This window comes from Betta splendens, chromosome 9 (genome assembly GCF_900634795.4).
Source record: "Betta splendens chromosome 9, fBetSpl5.4, whole genome shotgun sequence".
Taxonomy (NCBI): Eukaryota; Metazoa; Chordata; class Actinopteri; order Anabantiformes; family Osphronemidae; genus Betta; species Betta splendens.
Genome location: NC_040889.2, coordinates 2,927,416 through 2,941,608, shown reverse-complemented (window position 1 = coordinate 2,941,608; position 14,193 = coordinate 2,927,416). Strand labels below are relative to the sequence as shown.

At 41.0% G+C, this 14,193-nt stretch overlaps 1 protein-coding gene across 1 annotated transcript; it reads right to left on the bottom strand.

The window, feature by feature from the left end:
- Positions 1 to 2,587: 2,587 nt before the first annotated feature.
- Positions 2,588 to 13,106, bottom strand: LOC114861348 (serine/threonine-protein kinase 38-like). The gene is made up of 14 exons (XM_029160457.3): positions 12,733 to 13,106; positions 10,115 to 10,254; positions 9,703 to 9,754; positions 9,507 to 9,629; positions 9,243 to 9,326; positions 9,033 to 9,156; positions 8,684 to 8,838; positions 8,477 to 8,579; positions 8,249 to 8,310; positions 7,915 to 8,032; positions 6,822 to 6,945; positions 6,588 to 6,683; positions 6,412 to 6,503; positions 2,588 to 6,250 (listed from the first exon to the last, which is right to left on the bottom strand). The coding sequence occupies exons 2-14, from the start codon at positions 10,246 to 10,248 to the stop codon at positions 6,126 to 6,128; spliced, it is 1,392 nt and encodes a 463-aa protein (XP_029016290.1). The 5' UTR covers positions 10,249 to 10,254; positions 12,733 to 13,106; the 3' UTR covers positions 2,588 to 6,125.
- Positions 13,107 to 14,193: the final 1,087 nt, after the last annotated feature.

The following is a 14,193-nucleotide window of genomic DNA, read 5'->3' as shown; positions in this document are numbered from 1 at the left end:
ACTTTATTAATTAATGTAATAAGTACTAACCTACTTGGGGTTGTTTTAATTTGTTTTACGGTACAGCTATTTGTGTGATCAGAGAGGAATTCTTCATTGTTTGTATCTCACGTGTTCTTGGAATTTGTCGCAGGTCTGACGATCTCAATGGATCTCAATGAGAATTATAGGTTAAATAAAGCTTTGCGGTCCAATTCAAATAAATCTCAAAGTGATACACCATCTCTACAGTCGACGATCTTCGGCTGTCACCTACATAGTGTAATTGGAGAACTTTGCACGAGACTTTACGTAAGAGCGAAGGCCGCACGTGCCAGCGAGAAACGTGTTGACCAAACAAGAGGTACATAACTACAAATCCTGACAATTTTCATCTTCTGTGCGTACTTTAATTGGGTGAATGTGAGACTATTCCTAACCAACACATGAAATAGTATGACAAAAATGTTATAAGGAAGAAACCCATTTTCTTTTGAGCGTGACCTACATATTGTAGATGTGTGCTACGTAACAGCCAAGCGCAGCAGTTCATTGCGGTGATACGTCAGCGCAGCCTCCATGTTGATTCGGGCCAGCCCTATTCTTCTGGTTAAAATTTTAAAAACTTATGAATTTTTTCGTTTATTCCATATTTAGTATTTTGCTTGGATACTAAAATACGTTTTTGTAAAATATTAACTTTTTCATTAATGGGAAAGAAATGGTTATAGTTTAAAGACGCATTTATATACATGAACTCACCAGAAACCTGCTACAATATGGCAGTAGCCCAGACGTGTCATACAGGGTCTAGGAGTGTGTACTTCTACAGTTGACCTATATATTATATAACCTGAGAGTCACGTGTTGTCGGGTGGCTTGTTAATCCATTAAAGGCCCATCTGCGTAGAAAGTGTGCACCCGTGCCATTAACCATTCTGAAAGATACCAAAATATTCTATAAACTAAATATAATTCTTCATACATTTAGAGGTAGACAAAAGTGTAGCTATTTAAAGTTTTGATAATAAAAGCTGCAAAGTCATCATAAATATATAAATAACACACATACCGATGAGATGTTAAAAGGAACCTACATGCAGGTCTGGCTTCGCTTTAGTTTGCTTATGACATTTAAAACAATATAATATAAATAGACTTGCTTTTGCCTGTGAACGTGTTTAGAGGGCAGTGAGCTAAATTCTCCTCACTCCCACTCCAGGTTTGACGGCTGCTTGGTTTTTGGCTGCTGGTCTGATTTGTGACCTTTGCTGAGTGTGCAAGGCAAGCTCCGCCTGTGGCTATCCTGAGAAGGACAGCGATGTTGTCTTAACAGAAGGTGGCACAATCTGTGGCAAAAAGTCTATGTTGAGCCTGCAGCAACACATCCTGCAAATATGTCCCAATTTAGATGTAAAAAAAAACAAACTTTATAATAAAGACAATGCTGTAAAAGTACAGATTCCTTAAAGAGCCTCAACTTATCATTTGGGTCAGTCTGACACTAAATAAATGAATAAATAATTTTGGCAATAACGGGGTCATGACATAGCAGTGGTACTAATACATCAGGTACGTTTACAGTGATTTAAATAACCTGGTGGTTGACGGCTTTCTGCAGTAACCTAACCTCATTTCTTAATGTAAACCAGAAACCCGGTTTCCTTAATCGGGGTAAGGGATTAAGAGAAACCCGGTTAACAGAAGTAGATGTTTGTGGGGGGAAAAAAAAAGGAAAAACTTGACTACATGCCTTCCGCCCACATAACCAGGCGATTACCGGGGGAGACCTACACGTGAGAACATGCTGCGTTCACACCACAGAAGCAGAGGTCCTGCTGTGACAGCTGCACAGCAGGAGATAAACGATGATGATGATGTCATTCAAGGTATACATGTATTATAAAATACACGGTTAGATTAAAAGCTTTACCAGTCTAGAGGTTGCGTGACTTTTCCTGTTACCGCACAGTAATCACGCCCTTTCCAGTAATCACACAGACTAAAGGTACACATTTACTTATCAACTCAGTTTTTACTCACATTTTCTTGCAGGGTTTGTGGATTTGCGTTAAAGCGTTTTCACGCCAAGTTTCAATATATCAGTCAGTTTACCTTTTGCCTTTAGTGATGTAAAAAGCGACTATTAGAAACAAATTAGTGCACTTAGTTTAAAACGTAAAACAATGCTACACTTATCTCACGACCACGTTTGTTACAGAAACACATTGAGATGACACACATTACAGCTGTGCCTCCGGGTCGGTGTGTTTATTCAAAAAATCCTAGTCAGCTGAAATATGACTGAAATAGGTATCAATCGCGCCCTCTAGCGATCACAGCGAGTTACAGCAACTGTGCTGTGTTTATGCACAGTAATAAGTAAGTCTAGATTTTAAGACGTTTTAAAAATACACCTGAAAGAGTATCTAGTAAAGCTGGTAAATTATTTAATGTCGAATAAAAGTAGAATTTTTCCAACTAAACCACACACAGCTGTGTTAGTAAGTACAAGAATAAAATGGACTGACCTGTTTTAGTAACATTGTCTGCCAAGGAATCAATCAAGTAGACTAAACTGCTTTCAACACAACAACCAAAACAGAAGTTTCAGTTTTGAATTGTTTTATTTTATTAAGCATTTTATCAACATAAAAACCCATCAGCTTGGATTAATATATTAATGAGCATTGTCCTCAATTTTTCATCTACTCCAGGGACCCTTTCTACAACAATATGTACACATCATAACACAAAATACTTTACCACACAGTCCTGGCCTTGGGAGGGGTTCGGAAACCTTTTACCAGATCGCGAAGAAACGGAAGCCAGAGCAGCGAATTAGACCCCTTCTGTCTAAAACTAGACATTAGATGTGAATGAACCTCTAATCTGCTATGACTCTCCATGTTTCCTTACTCTGAGATAGAAATGTCTTCCTGCATCCTACATCTGATCATAGCAGTTTGGTCCGTGAATGAATTGTTTAGCTCAATTCAAAATGAAAGTGACGTTAATAGTAGTCTAGATCCTTAACGATCATTTAGTTACTTCTGCATAAAGTGGCACAGTTTTCAAGTCATCTTACATACAGGTGAAGAATTGTATGAATCAACAAATGCAGTATTTGTCTTCTTTTTACATGTGTTTTTGATGAAAACAAACATAATGAATTCATTGATTAACACACAGAGTATGAGTCGTGAAATATCACACTCTTTCTCTCTGCTTCATAAACAAAGTGAACTGTTTGACTGTGAAACACGACCGACTACAGCTGTTTGTCCCCCCGCCCCACTGAGTTTGTGTTCCAGTGACTAGACACAATGGGGAAATCTACAGCAGTAACCATCAGCCTATGTCTGTCCTGCTACTGGTTTTACCCTTGATTTCACTCGTCTGTTGGTAAAACCCAGAGGTTTATATTTCTATTTTGTGTCAAAAACGGGAGGGAAGTGAGTTGTCTGATTTAATAGGATGAAGAATGTTTAGATGCATGTTTCAAGACACGCTCTATTAGTTATTAAAGAGGCACTCCGAAGATTTTACACACCAGAGTGCCGCTTACCCTGCATAACATTCGGAAGACGTCAAAGTCTGAATAAGTAACTGATGATGTCATCCAGCATTTTTATTTTTTATTTGTGGATTTCTTGTTGTGTCTAAACAGCTGGAGAAGGTCTATGGGAGCAATGCATGAAAACATATCTGCTTTAATACATTGAATATTTAGACACAAACTAATTTAACACACCTGAAAAATAATAAATTATGCAAAAATGTTCATGTCAAGCTTCAGTGAGCCACATTTTGTAGGGTTTGCCATCAGTCTTGATGTTCATTAGACTTTCAGTAGGACTCCCTGGATGACACTGGTGGATCTGTGTTATACTAATGAAACTGCCAGATCACCTATTTGCAATTAGTTCCTCAAGTAGCACCACTAACAGTTTAATATAGGAATTGAGTGATGGCTGCAATTAAACATGACCCACTACAGTCCAGTCCCCAGTTTGTTCATGTAAGTCCCTTTGTAGACACTTGACCAGATGTGCTAACTGAAAAACATCTGTGTTGACACACTCATTTTGACCAGTGTAGAAGTAGAAATGGCGAGAGGAAAAAGGCCCACAATCAGGTTAGCTCTCGTGGGAAAGCTGTTTTTTGTTGTTTTTTTTTTTGTTTTAAAAGGTAGTTTAATGTTGAGTGCAGTAAGCGATAGCTACATGTGAATACGTGTTCAGATCATGACACGGTGATCAGTTCTTTGGTAACCGTCTAGTCACAGCTCAGAGCAGACGCGATGGTTCTAATGGTTCCCTGTTTCTTTCTTCTCTCTCAAACAACAGCCAATGCAAAGTTCATTCGAAATGAAACGTTATTTAGGAACTTCAAAAGGCAAAAAGCCAACACGTATATCTACTATACCCATCACACCTAATAGTCTATTCTCATTTAGTTTAATAGTTACCCGACAAACAAAAGACACTTTATTCACCACGTTTATGCTTTTACAAGCTCACTCCTTTATCATCTACCTATAAAACCTGTTTTCTATACGACCCTTGTTTTATCTATGTTTATTACTCTGCACACACTCTGATACGACAGACGCATGCGAGGTTCAGACCGGCTCAGTGAGAAGACCAATTCTTCTTTACAAGCTGAATTTACCTAGTGACACTAGAACATTTCCCCTTTTTAGTTTTCCCTGTACAGTTAACCTTCTAAACTCTTAACTTCATCATACCGTTCTTTTTAACATCTGACAATATCTACTTAACTATTTCTCAGCTGTTTAAAGGCACTTTGCATGTTCTGTCCATCTAAGAAGAAAAGGGTTGACCTTTGGACGGATTGGATTTAAAAATCAGGGGAAGAAATATCAATTAGTGAAGCAGGGATCTAAACAAAACGTGGCTCCAAAAGGGAAGTGACACCCACTGGAGTTTGTTTGGCATTGTGAATGGGCAACCCTCCACGGTAACGGATGTCGAGTGCAGGGTAAACCGCGCTCAGATGTTTCCTGGCAACCAGCGGTTCCCCTGTGTGAGAACAGCAATAGCGCTGAAGAGCTGCCCCACTGAGTTCGCACAGAGCCGCACTGTGTACCGCCACCGTTGGAACGCAAGAAGGGTTCCAGCATGATCTCGGTTTTCACTCGCTCTTTTTTTCAATTTGAAATCATTTCAATGCTAATTGCTATCTTACCTTTTAAAGCACAAAAGTCACAGTTATATATAAATGTATCATTTCGCTTGTTGAAAAACCTAACGGGCTGCGCTGTGAGGCTGCACCTACTCAGTGGTGCTATGACCCAATCTTTCTAACATTCCCACAATTACAATGGCAATAAGTTAAATACTAGTTAACACGTTCAGCACCTTAGTTTACTAGAGCAGCATGCTAGATTTGGCTATTTAAAAAAAAAAAAAAAACGCTAATCATATTTATATATCATTTGCAAAATAAAAAGGTGCAGCTCAGGCTGAACATAATGTTTGGGATGAGATTTTCATCCAGTGATTCATTCTGGAATGGATGTGACTTTCTTTATATTTGTTACAGTATTTAGAGCAATAAAACACTGGGAATCATGCTGGAAGATTCCTGTAAATCAGGGGTGGCCAACCCTGGTCCTCGAGAGCCACTGTCCTGCTTGTTTTCCAACTTTCTCTACTGATTACTACTGATAAATCTTTCAACAGATTGCAGGTGACGCTTTACCGTCTTGGTCATAATCTACAGTTTGACTACAGTGTATGAATGTTGGATCATTGTATTCAAGCCTCATATGCACAAGTCGCCTTTAGGCAGTAAATTGAAGCAATATGCTGCTGAACATGCAGATATGCTAATTTAGCATCTTACTGTGGTTAGTAAGGTGGCCTGAGAGCTATGGCTAAAGACGACGCACGGACATAACATAAACCGAGGTAATGAGGTAACGCTCCTTCGTTTCCGAGGTCTTGGCGTTCTTGCAAAAGTTGAGGAGTCTTAATGCTTGCGTCGCAGTGAGGGTTAAAATTTAGACTGAGAGGCTGCCGACGCAGCCTTCAGCACCAGTGGGGCTCAGAGGCCCGACCCTGTGTCCGTGAATGTCTTTTTTGTTTTTCTTCCTCGCACCCATTTCCTTTTTGAACCTGTCAAGCCTTCCCGGCCTTCATGTATGTGGGGATGGTGCCTCGCTGAGTCAGACCCTCGAAGCGCTTGTACGTGTAGTTGAGAAACACCCAGTCCTTCGACTTGAAGTCCGGCTCCGTCGCATTGGCTGTTTGCAAACACAAAACTAGTTATCATCCAAATTCCACTGGGGGCGCTACTAAGTCTGCAATATGAATGAGATGCCCGTACAATTATTCAAAGCCACTGGTATAACAGGAGCAGAGCTGTACTGCAACTGCAGTACAGCAGTGGTTTAATGTGACAAACCTGGCTGAAGGATGTCTGATTCAGGGAAGTCATCAAAGTTGGAGGTGTCGTCAATGCTCTTGATTTCAATGGAAATGGCTGCTGGCCGCTCCCTGTGCACACAAAAAAGAAGGTATCGCAAAAAGGCAGAAGAATGAAGGACCCAAGGAAAAGAGGATCAAAGATGTTTCCTGTACCTGATGTGTTCCCAATCCACCGACTCAAAGAACTGATGACTTTTAATCTCCTCCACGTTCACAGCTCCAACCCTGTTCTCAGCATCGGTGCAATACCTGAAACACACACGCACGCATGCAGCGCACACACACACCAATGTGACTCAAGAGGCTTTTCCAATACTTTTAGAAAACTCAAAATTGTTGCTTCATGGCTTTTTAGGTGACTTTATCCATGTTCACATCTTCGCATACCTTAATATCAGGTCTTTGGCCCTCTCTGAGATGGGAACCTCAGGGGGGAAGACCAGGGTTTCTTTCCAGTTCATTACCTTCCTGTACGTCTCCTGCGGCGTCTCAGAGCAGAAGGGTGGATAACCTGCCAGTGAGAATGAAATGCAGATTTAGGTTATTACATTCATATAGTGTAATAAAATGTAGATGCATGGGATTTGTGCCATCTATAATGTTACAAAAAAAGAGAGAATACAAGTAGTTACAGCTAAAACATGAAAAAGATGAATTTGTACTCCTCTTTGTACTCCATTTAAATGCTTGCTGTATGTGGAATTTGTTGGGTTTAGTCGTGTGAGGTTTTAAACCTTACTTTGTAAAGTGCCTTGAAATAACTTTGTTGTGATTTGGCGCTATATAAATAAAATTGAATTGAATTGAATTGAACTGACTACAACTGTAACTCCACAGGGACTCGAAAAAGCTGACGTGATCAGCCTGTTCTTCCTGGAGAGCCATTTGACAGTGGTCAGTGTTTTGTCAACAATCAGTGACAGGTTGGTTCTCTAGCTGATTTACTTCCTCTCTGTTAGCCCATTCAGCCCATTTGGCACAGCAGCCTGAAGTACTGCATGTACAGTACTATGTTACTAGAATTACCAAATTGCAGGGATTAGAAAGAAAGTCCAGCCCCTATCCATTTCAGAGAATATGGCATCATCAGTAAAGCATTCTGGTAGTGTGCGAACTATGTAGTATGGGTTCATAGCAGTGTACTGTTTGTGACACAAGATGGTGACACTCAGCTCTGACAACTACTTAAGCTCTGGAATAATAGTGGTGGGCATAAAGCATGAAGGGATCAAAGGCCTGTCTTAGAAGGAGTTTAAAAATATCTGAAAGGACAAGTTATAGTTAGTCAGTGTATTGCATGAGGAGACCACCTGGTATATTGCTAATAAGAAATGCAGCTTGGCATTCATAGAATGAAGAAACTGCCCAAAATACCCATCGAGCTTGTTGAGGTTCTGACCCCGATTTGCTTCATCTTGTAATCTATGTGTGCCTGGTCTGTCTCTGGACCGATCTCACCTACAGATGAGCAGACGCTTACCAATGAGCATTTCATACATGATGACGCCCAGAGACCACCAGTCACACAACTTGTTATATCCCGTCTGCATGAAGACTTCAGGAGCGATGTAATCAGGCGTCCCCACAGTGGAATAAGCCTGAAAGCCACCAAGAGTTGAACTCATTTATTTCAGCATTAGTGTAAATAATGCACAACTCTTCAATATAAAACAGATTTAAAGCCCTTTTCCCCATTGCCAGTACTAAAAACAAACATTTTTATTCATAGCTACGCTGAACACTGAACCCTTCCCTGACTAGTCATAATAGGTTGCTCTGGAAGACCAGTACCAGTAACATGCCAAAAGCCTTACCAGCTGCCTTCGATTCTTCTTCCACGTTTCTGCTTTCCTCTTGGAGTTCATATTTTGAAATGCTGCACCATGCACAAACAGACATATGATTATCAAACAGACAAGCAAGTTCTGTCTGACAGTATCTTCCGATGGACGTTACTGCTCATTATAACATGTAAATATACATCTGGGTATGAAGAAGGTCACATTGCTGCTTGTTTTTTTAACCTTTTTTTGTTAACTCACAGAAATCACTGGGCGGGTTGTGCGTCAGGTTCCTGTAAAACTCTGTGCGATGAGCCTTTTTCAGTCCTGTGCATAGGCCAAAGTCTGACAGCTTCACGTGGCCCTGTGGGCAAGGGGACATCATTCAAGTCAGCGTGCTGGGTAACACACACTGTACCAACAGTGGGCCAATCATGGATGTTGGTGCGTGCGGGTGCGTAGTCCCACCCTAGAGTCCAGGAGCAGGTTGTCCGGTTTTATGTCTCTGTGGATGAATCCCAGTTGGTGGATGGAGTCGATGGCCAGGACCGTCTCTGCGATGTAGAACTGAGTGGCTTCTTCAGACAGAGTGTCCTTCTTCATCAGCAGCGTCATCATGTCGCCTGGCGACGAAGTTACAAGGCAGAACTTTTGGAAGACTATTCTTCGAATATATTTGAAGGTCATGAATGCATCATCATCAACTGCTGGTACATCCGTGACATTTTAGTTTTTTGTACTGTACCGCCACCTCTGACTCAGAACGTAGCAATGAAGATATGTATTTCATAAAGAATCATAATGTCTCGTTTCAAACCTCCAGGTAGAAACTCCATGATGAGGTAGAGGTTCCTCTTGTCCTGGAAGCTGTAGAACATCTTCACCACCCAGGCACCGTCTGCCTCCACCAGAATATCCCTTTCTGCCCGGATATGAGCAACCTTTAGAAGGAGAGAATCAACAAAGAGTAAGACACATATTGAACGCTATGACTGCAACAGCTTTAAGTACGCCCTAAAGCGGTTACCTGTTCCTTCTCCAGCATGTCCGCTTTCCTCAAAATCTTCATTGCATAAATGTGCCCGGTGTCTTTTTTCTGCACCAAACGAACCTGAAAAGGAACACGACATAGTTAAAGCAGGTAGCAATGTGACAGCATGACACAGGAAATGGTTTCAACACTGTGGTTGCCCCTTGGCTGTTTTACAGCGTTGTGGTAAAGCTAATTAACCACTTAAAACGATACATGCACTGTTTACCGTAATCAAAAAGGGAATTTTTATTGAGGTACCTCTCCAAAAGCGCCTCGTCCAATAACTTTGAGGGACTCGAAATCGTCCAATCCCAGTCGTGTCCTTTTCAGTCGCAGAAACTCTGTCTCCTTACGAGCATGCTGTGAGCGACGCATGACTTTCTGCAAAATGGATACGCTCAGTGAATTGACAACCCGATTCAGAAAGACCCCCCATGGTGAAGCTTGCAAGTACCTCCTCGTCTGGTAAACCCTCTTCATCCATAGCCTTCTCCAGCTTCTTCTGTCTGAAATTAAAAACAGACTTTATGTACTGTATGAGATGTGAATAACATGGAAACATAAGGAAGGCTAACATGGGGCGTGTCTTTAACAGAATTCTCAAAGTTTATGTATTAATGGAAATATTGAGCCGACTGTCTTTTACAGGAAGCACAAAACCATGTTGCCTGGACCAGATCAGGTCTCGGGTAACGTGAGAGCCTAACATGTACATGATGAGCTGCCCTTTGTTGTGCAGCAGCAAAAGGAGTGACACCTAATGCCTTAAACAACAGCTACATTCACACGGGTAACCGAGGTAACTGGCCGCTGATGTGAGAACACTAAATGGGTGTGCTTCTGCACGCCTGCCTGGGCACTTTTACCTTGTCTCCCGCTCCTCGTGCTGGGTCAGGAGAGTGCTGTAGAAGTTTTCCAGGGTCAGCTTGGCCACGGTCACCCTCTCACGGGTGTGGTTGCTCATGGGAAGGGCAGCTGCAGTCCCTCCCGTCATGGCCATACTATCCTGGAAAATTAAAAAAAAATATATATATATATATACACACATGCGATGAAAGATTGTACTGGCACTAAGCACGACGCATGACAGGATGAAATCATGAAGCCATTCTTCAAAAGCAAACCAATGTACAAATGTAACTCAATACAATATCCTCTTTAGCTTTTATTCAGACTCAGAGGCCTGTGAGGGTAAAGGTTATGGACTGCTGCGAGTTACAGGAGTGAAAACCCAAGAGAGAAAATGTGAGAGACACTAATGAGGTAAAGGTGCAGGTGGTGTGAATTGTCACATGACTCGTGATGCACTGCAGTGGACTATGTGGAGAACTTTTTTTTTTTTTATTAGGACCAGATTCTGAGTCTATGCCAAGAGGGAAAGAGGGAAAGAGGAAAACGGTTAATGTGTACATCAATCAAACCCTTTAGCAGTACATCATCAGGAATGTATCAATGGGTTTCGTTAGCTCACGATGAGATAAACAACCCTGCGGCCTGGAGATAGGAGCCATGTTTCGTCTAGTCACCTTCCTGTCTTGGCCCCAAGAATCCCACAGCAACAACACACTTCCTGACTTCTGAGAAAAATCGCAGAATTACTGAAAATGGCAGGAGAGAAAAGGAGCGCTACCAAACAGGGGAAGCTTAGGTAGTGATGTCTGTACAGGTGAAGAGCTGCACAGTTTCACATGATAACATAATAGTTGTACTGTTCTCTGCAGTTAAAAAGAGCTTAGACACTTAGATTTAGTTTATGTCAGATATAGACCTATATGGCAGCAGAGACAGTGAAAGTGTTTTGTATGTGACAGGAGAAGAATAAAAATGGGTGGTCATCTGTAAATTCCAACACCAAGCCGAAAAAACAAGTAAAGCAACCAACATCTAGTGTCCCACTAAGCCATGATAGCAAGAAGCTACATTCAAATATTATAATTAGACCATGCTTCTTCTATAGTAACATACTGTAGGAATAAGCCTTGCATGTACAAAGATAACTGATAAACACACTTGTGCCATAGGTCTAAAAAGCGCAGTGGAAAATGAGGCATCATTTAAATAGAACTGTGTGCATCACAGTTGATTCTGACTGAAGGGATTCAGTTCAGCATGACGTGAACCAAAATCCACCCAACAGCTAAATAAACAGGGCTACACCACTTAACTTCCCTTAAGGAAGGCATTATAAGAGAAACGCTCCACAGTGCAGTCTGAACCAGACACCAGCATGAGACTAACTATGGCCAACGCAGCTGCTGTGCAATGAACCCAAATACATTTACCTTTACATCGCCCCGAAGACACCCAAACCAGAGTTGGGTATCAGTCACGTAACACTTGTGGAGATCACATCACCCATTTTACAGCAACAGAGGAGAAACGGATTTGTTACTGGCGCTCTGGTTCAGAGGAATCCAAACTCAAAAACATCATGAGACATACCTATTTAAGCAAGACTGTGACCCAGCGCTATAAGTCAGCATAATAAGCTATATTTGGAAATATAATATACAACAAAAACAACAACATAGATTACAATAATACTATTTGCTATGTGACCCGACGGATAAATGTGCTGAGAGTGTAACTGCTTACGCATGCAGGAGCAAACAATACCTGGAACGTATGTTCAGTAGATGTCAAAGTGAATAAGTCAAGAAAACATTTTCCACAAAGTAGTAGGTTTCCTATGTTGCTGTAAACTTGGTTAGGTTACATGTGTGCGTGCATGTGTGTGTGTGTGTGTGTGTGTGTGTTTGTGTGTGTGTATGTGTGTGTGCGTGTGTATGTGTAAATGCCTGGACAGAAAACTCCGCTCTGAATGAAAGAACTCAATTATGGCCCTGGAGTGGAACAACTCGCACACACATGTACTTCCACCATCCACAACCCCACACACAGCAACTTAAAGCCTCCAGCAGAAGTAACATGGACTGGATATTGGAGTCTATTTATTTCAAGTTACACAACCACTTTTGTACTGAAAGGTCACTGTAATATTCCAATAATTGGAATAGTGGGAGTAATTACAGCATATGGGATTCAATTATTCCTTCCATTGTGCAATATTTAATTACCGTGGAAAGATATCTGGAATATGTCTGTACACGCTTGTGCAAGTTTTGACTTTCCAGTGACAATAAAGACAACATTCAAAAATTATAATTTTAGTTTAGAGTCTATTACTCAACCTCCTGCACTAAGCATATAGAAAGTTAGGTACAAAAAGTGTTGTCTGGAGTTTTAAGTTGAACCCAACATGACTTACACTAAAAAATATTGCTTCTGGAAATTCCTACACGTTGAAATGAAATTTTTGAAATTATGTTAGGAATGTTCTTGCGGCTATGCTAGCTAACGTTAACGTTATCAGCTAGCCGTGGAGATATTCCCCTCGCGTCTCCATCTGGCAGGTACCATTACAGCGCTAAATAAAAACAGCATTAAAAATATGCAACGTTTTGCAATTGGTTTGTTTACCTACCTCCGTGTCCTGCTCCAGAGTCAATTATTGGCTTGCCGCCAGCCCACGTTACAGATGAAATTAATTATAAAGGTTTGTTTTGTGTGTTTCTGCCAAATGTTTAGGCAGTTGAAGGCTACGGGCTGCTGTTATTGGCTACCCTTAAAAAAGAATATCGCTGATATCAACGCCAAATCATAACAGAAAGCCCTGAATGCTGCCAATAAACTAAACTGAAATAAAATGAAAACACCCTTCTTTCTTCATTTATAACCCTTAACCCCTACGCTCAACGCTCCTTCGTCCTTATCGCTATAAAGAGATGAAATAAGCACCGCTGCTTCCTGGGACCGTGAGTCTCGTCAGATGCTCTGGCAACGCAACGGCGTTGCAATTGACTGACGGTAGCGTAGGCCAATCAGCGATGCAGAGGACGGCGCGTCGTATCACCGTGCCAATCAAGTGTGGGAAATTCATCAAAGTCACCTATATAAGAACCAATGAAACGAGCAGACCCGCCCCACAAAGGCTGGCGTTCCAGGGTGATTTGGTTAGCAAGTACTTGCAGCTATGAAAGAATATACTGTGGCTACTGTTGTTTTAAGCTTTGTTACATAAGTCTAGTTGTTAATATCGTGTTCAAAATATTACAAAAGATATGTTTTAATATTGCAATGTGTCTTCATGTTTTTCACATAAATGTATCTGCAAAATATTGATTATTTTCACAAATAGCTAATTTTTCAAAGATGGTATCTAAGGTCAATGAAAGGTCATAATGTAATAAAAATACAAAGTTTAATTCACACAACTTTCCCACACATTTAGAAAGGGCATTTTAATAATTGAATTGTTATCACAAAAGCTTGAATACCAAAATCTATACCATGGACATTGTACAGGACTATTTAAGGAGTAAATGAAAGAATAATATATCATTGACCAGGAAAACTAAACACTGACCATTTGTTTCGCATTTCAACACTTTTTCAAAGTAGGAAAATTCCAAAGGAAATTGACTAGTTTCCTCCCGTCCTCGCTGCAAAGTTCCTAAAAAATTTGTTCACCCTATTTGGAATGTTTCTCTTTCTTTAGCACAGTATGAATGTGTCTAAGACATAAAGAAGGACAGTGGCAAAGAATACTCCAATTCCCGCTGTCACAACAATACCTCTATGATCTTCTTGACCATGACAGAGAGAGAAAAGACAGACTTTCAGATGCTGCCGTAAATGTCCTTATTTGGATGGTAGAATGCTTTGACTGTTAGAGTCATGGTGTCAGTGCACATTCAGGTGGGTGTAGTCTGCGAACGCGTCTGGGTGTGGTGTCCAGCAAACAAGGCTGTTTTTATATTTCTCACATCACCAGTGCCCACTGAGCTGTGTCACAGCACCTATATTTAGATTTGAGCTATTAACTGTCTGGCCTGCAGCCTGAAGCACTCAGGCCACTGAGCCACATCTTTAATGGAAGCAAGGC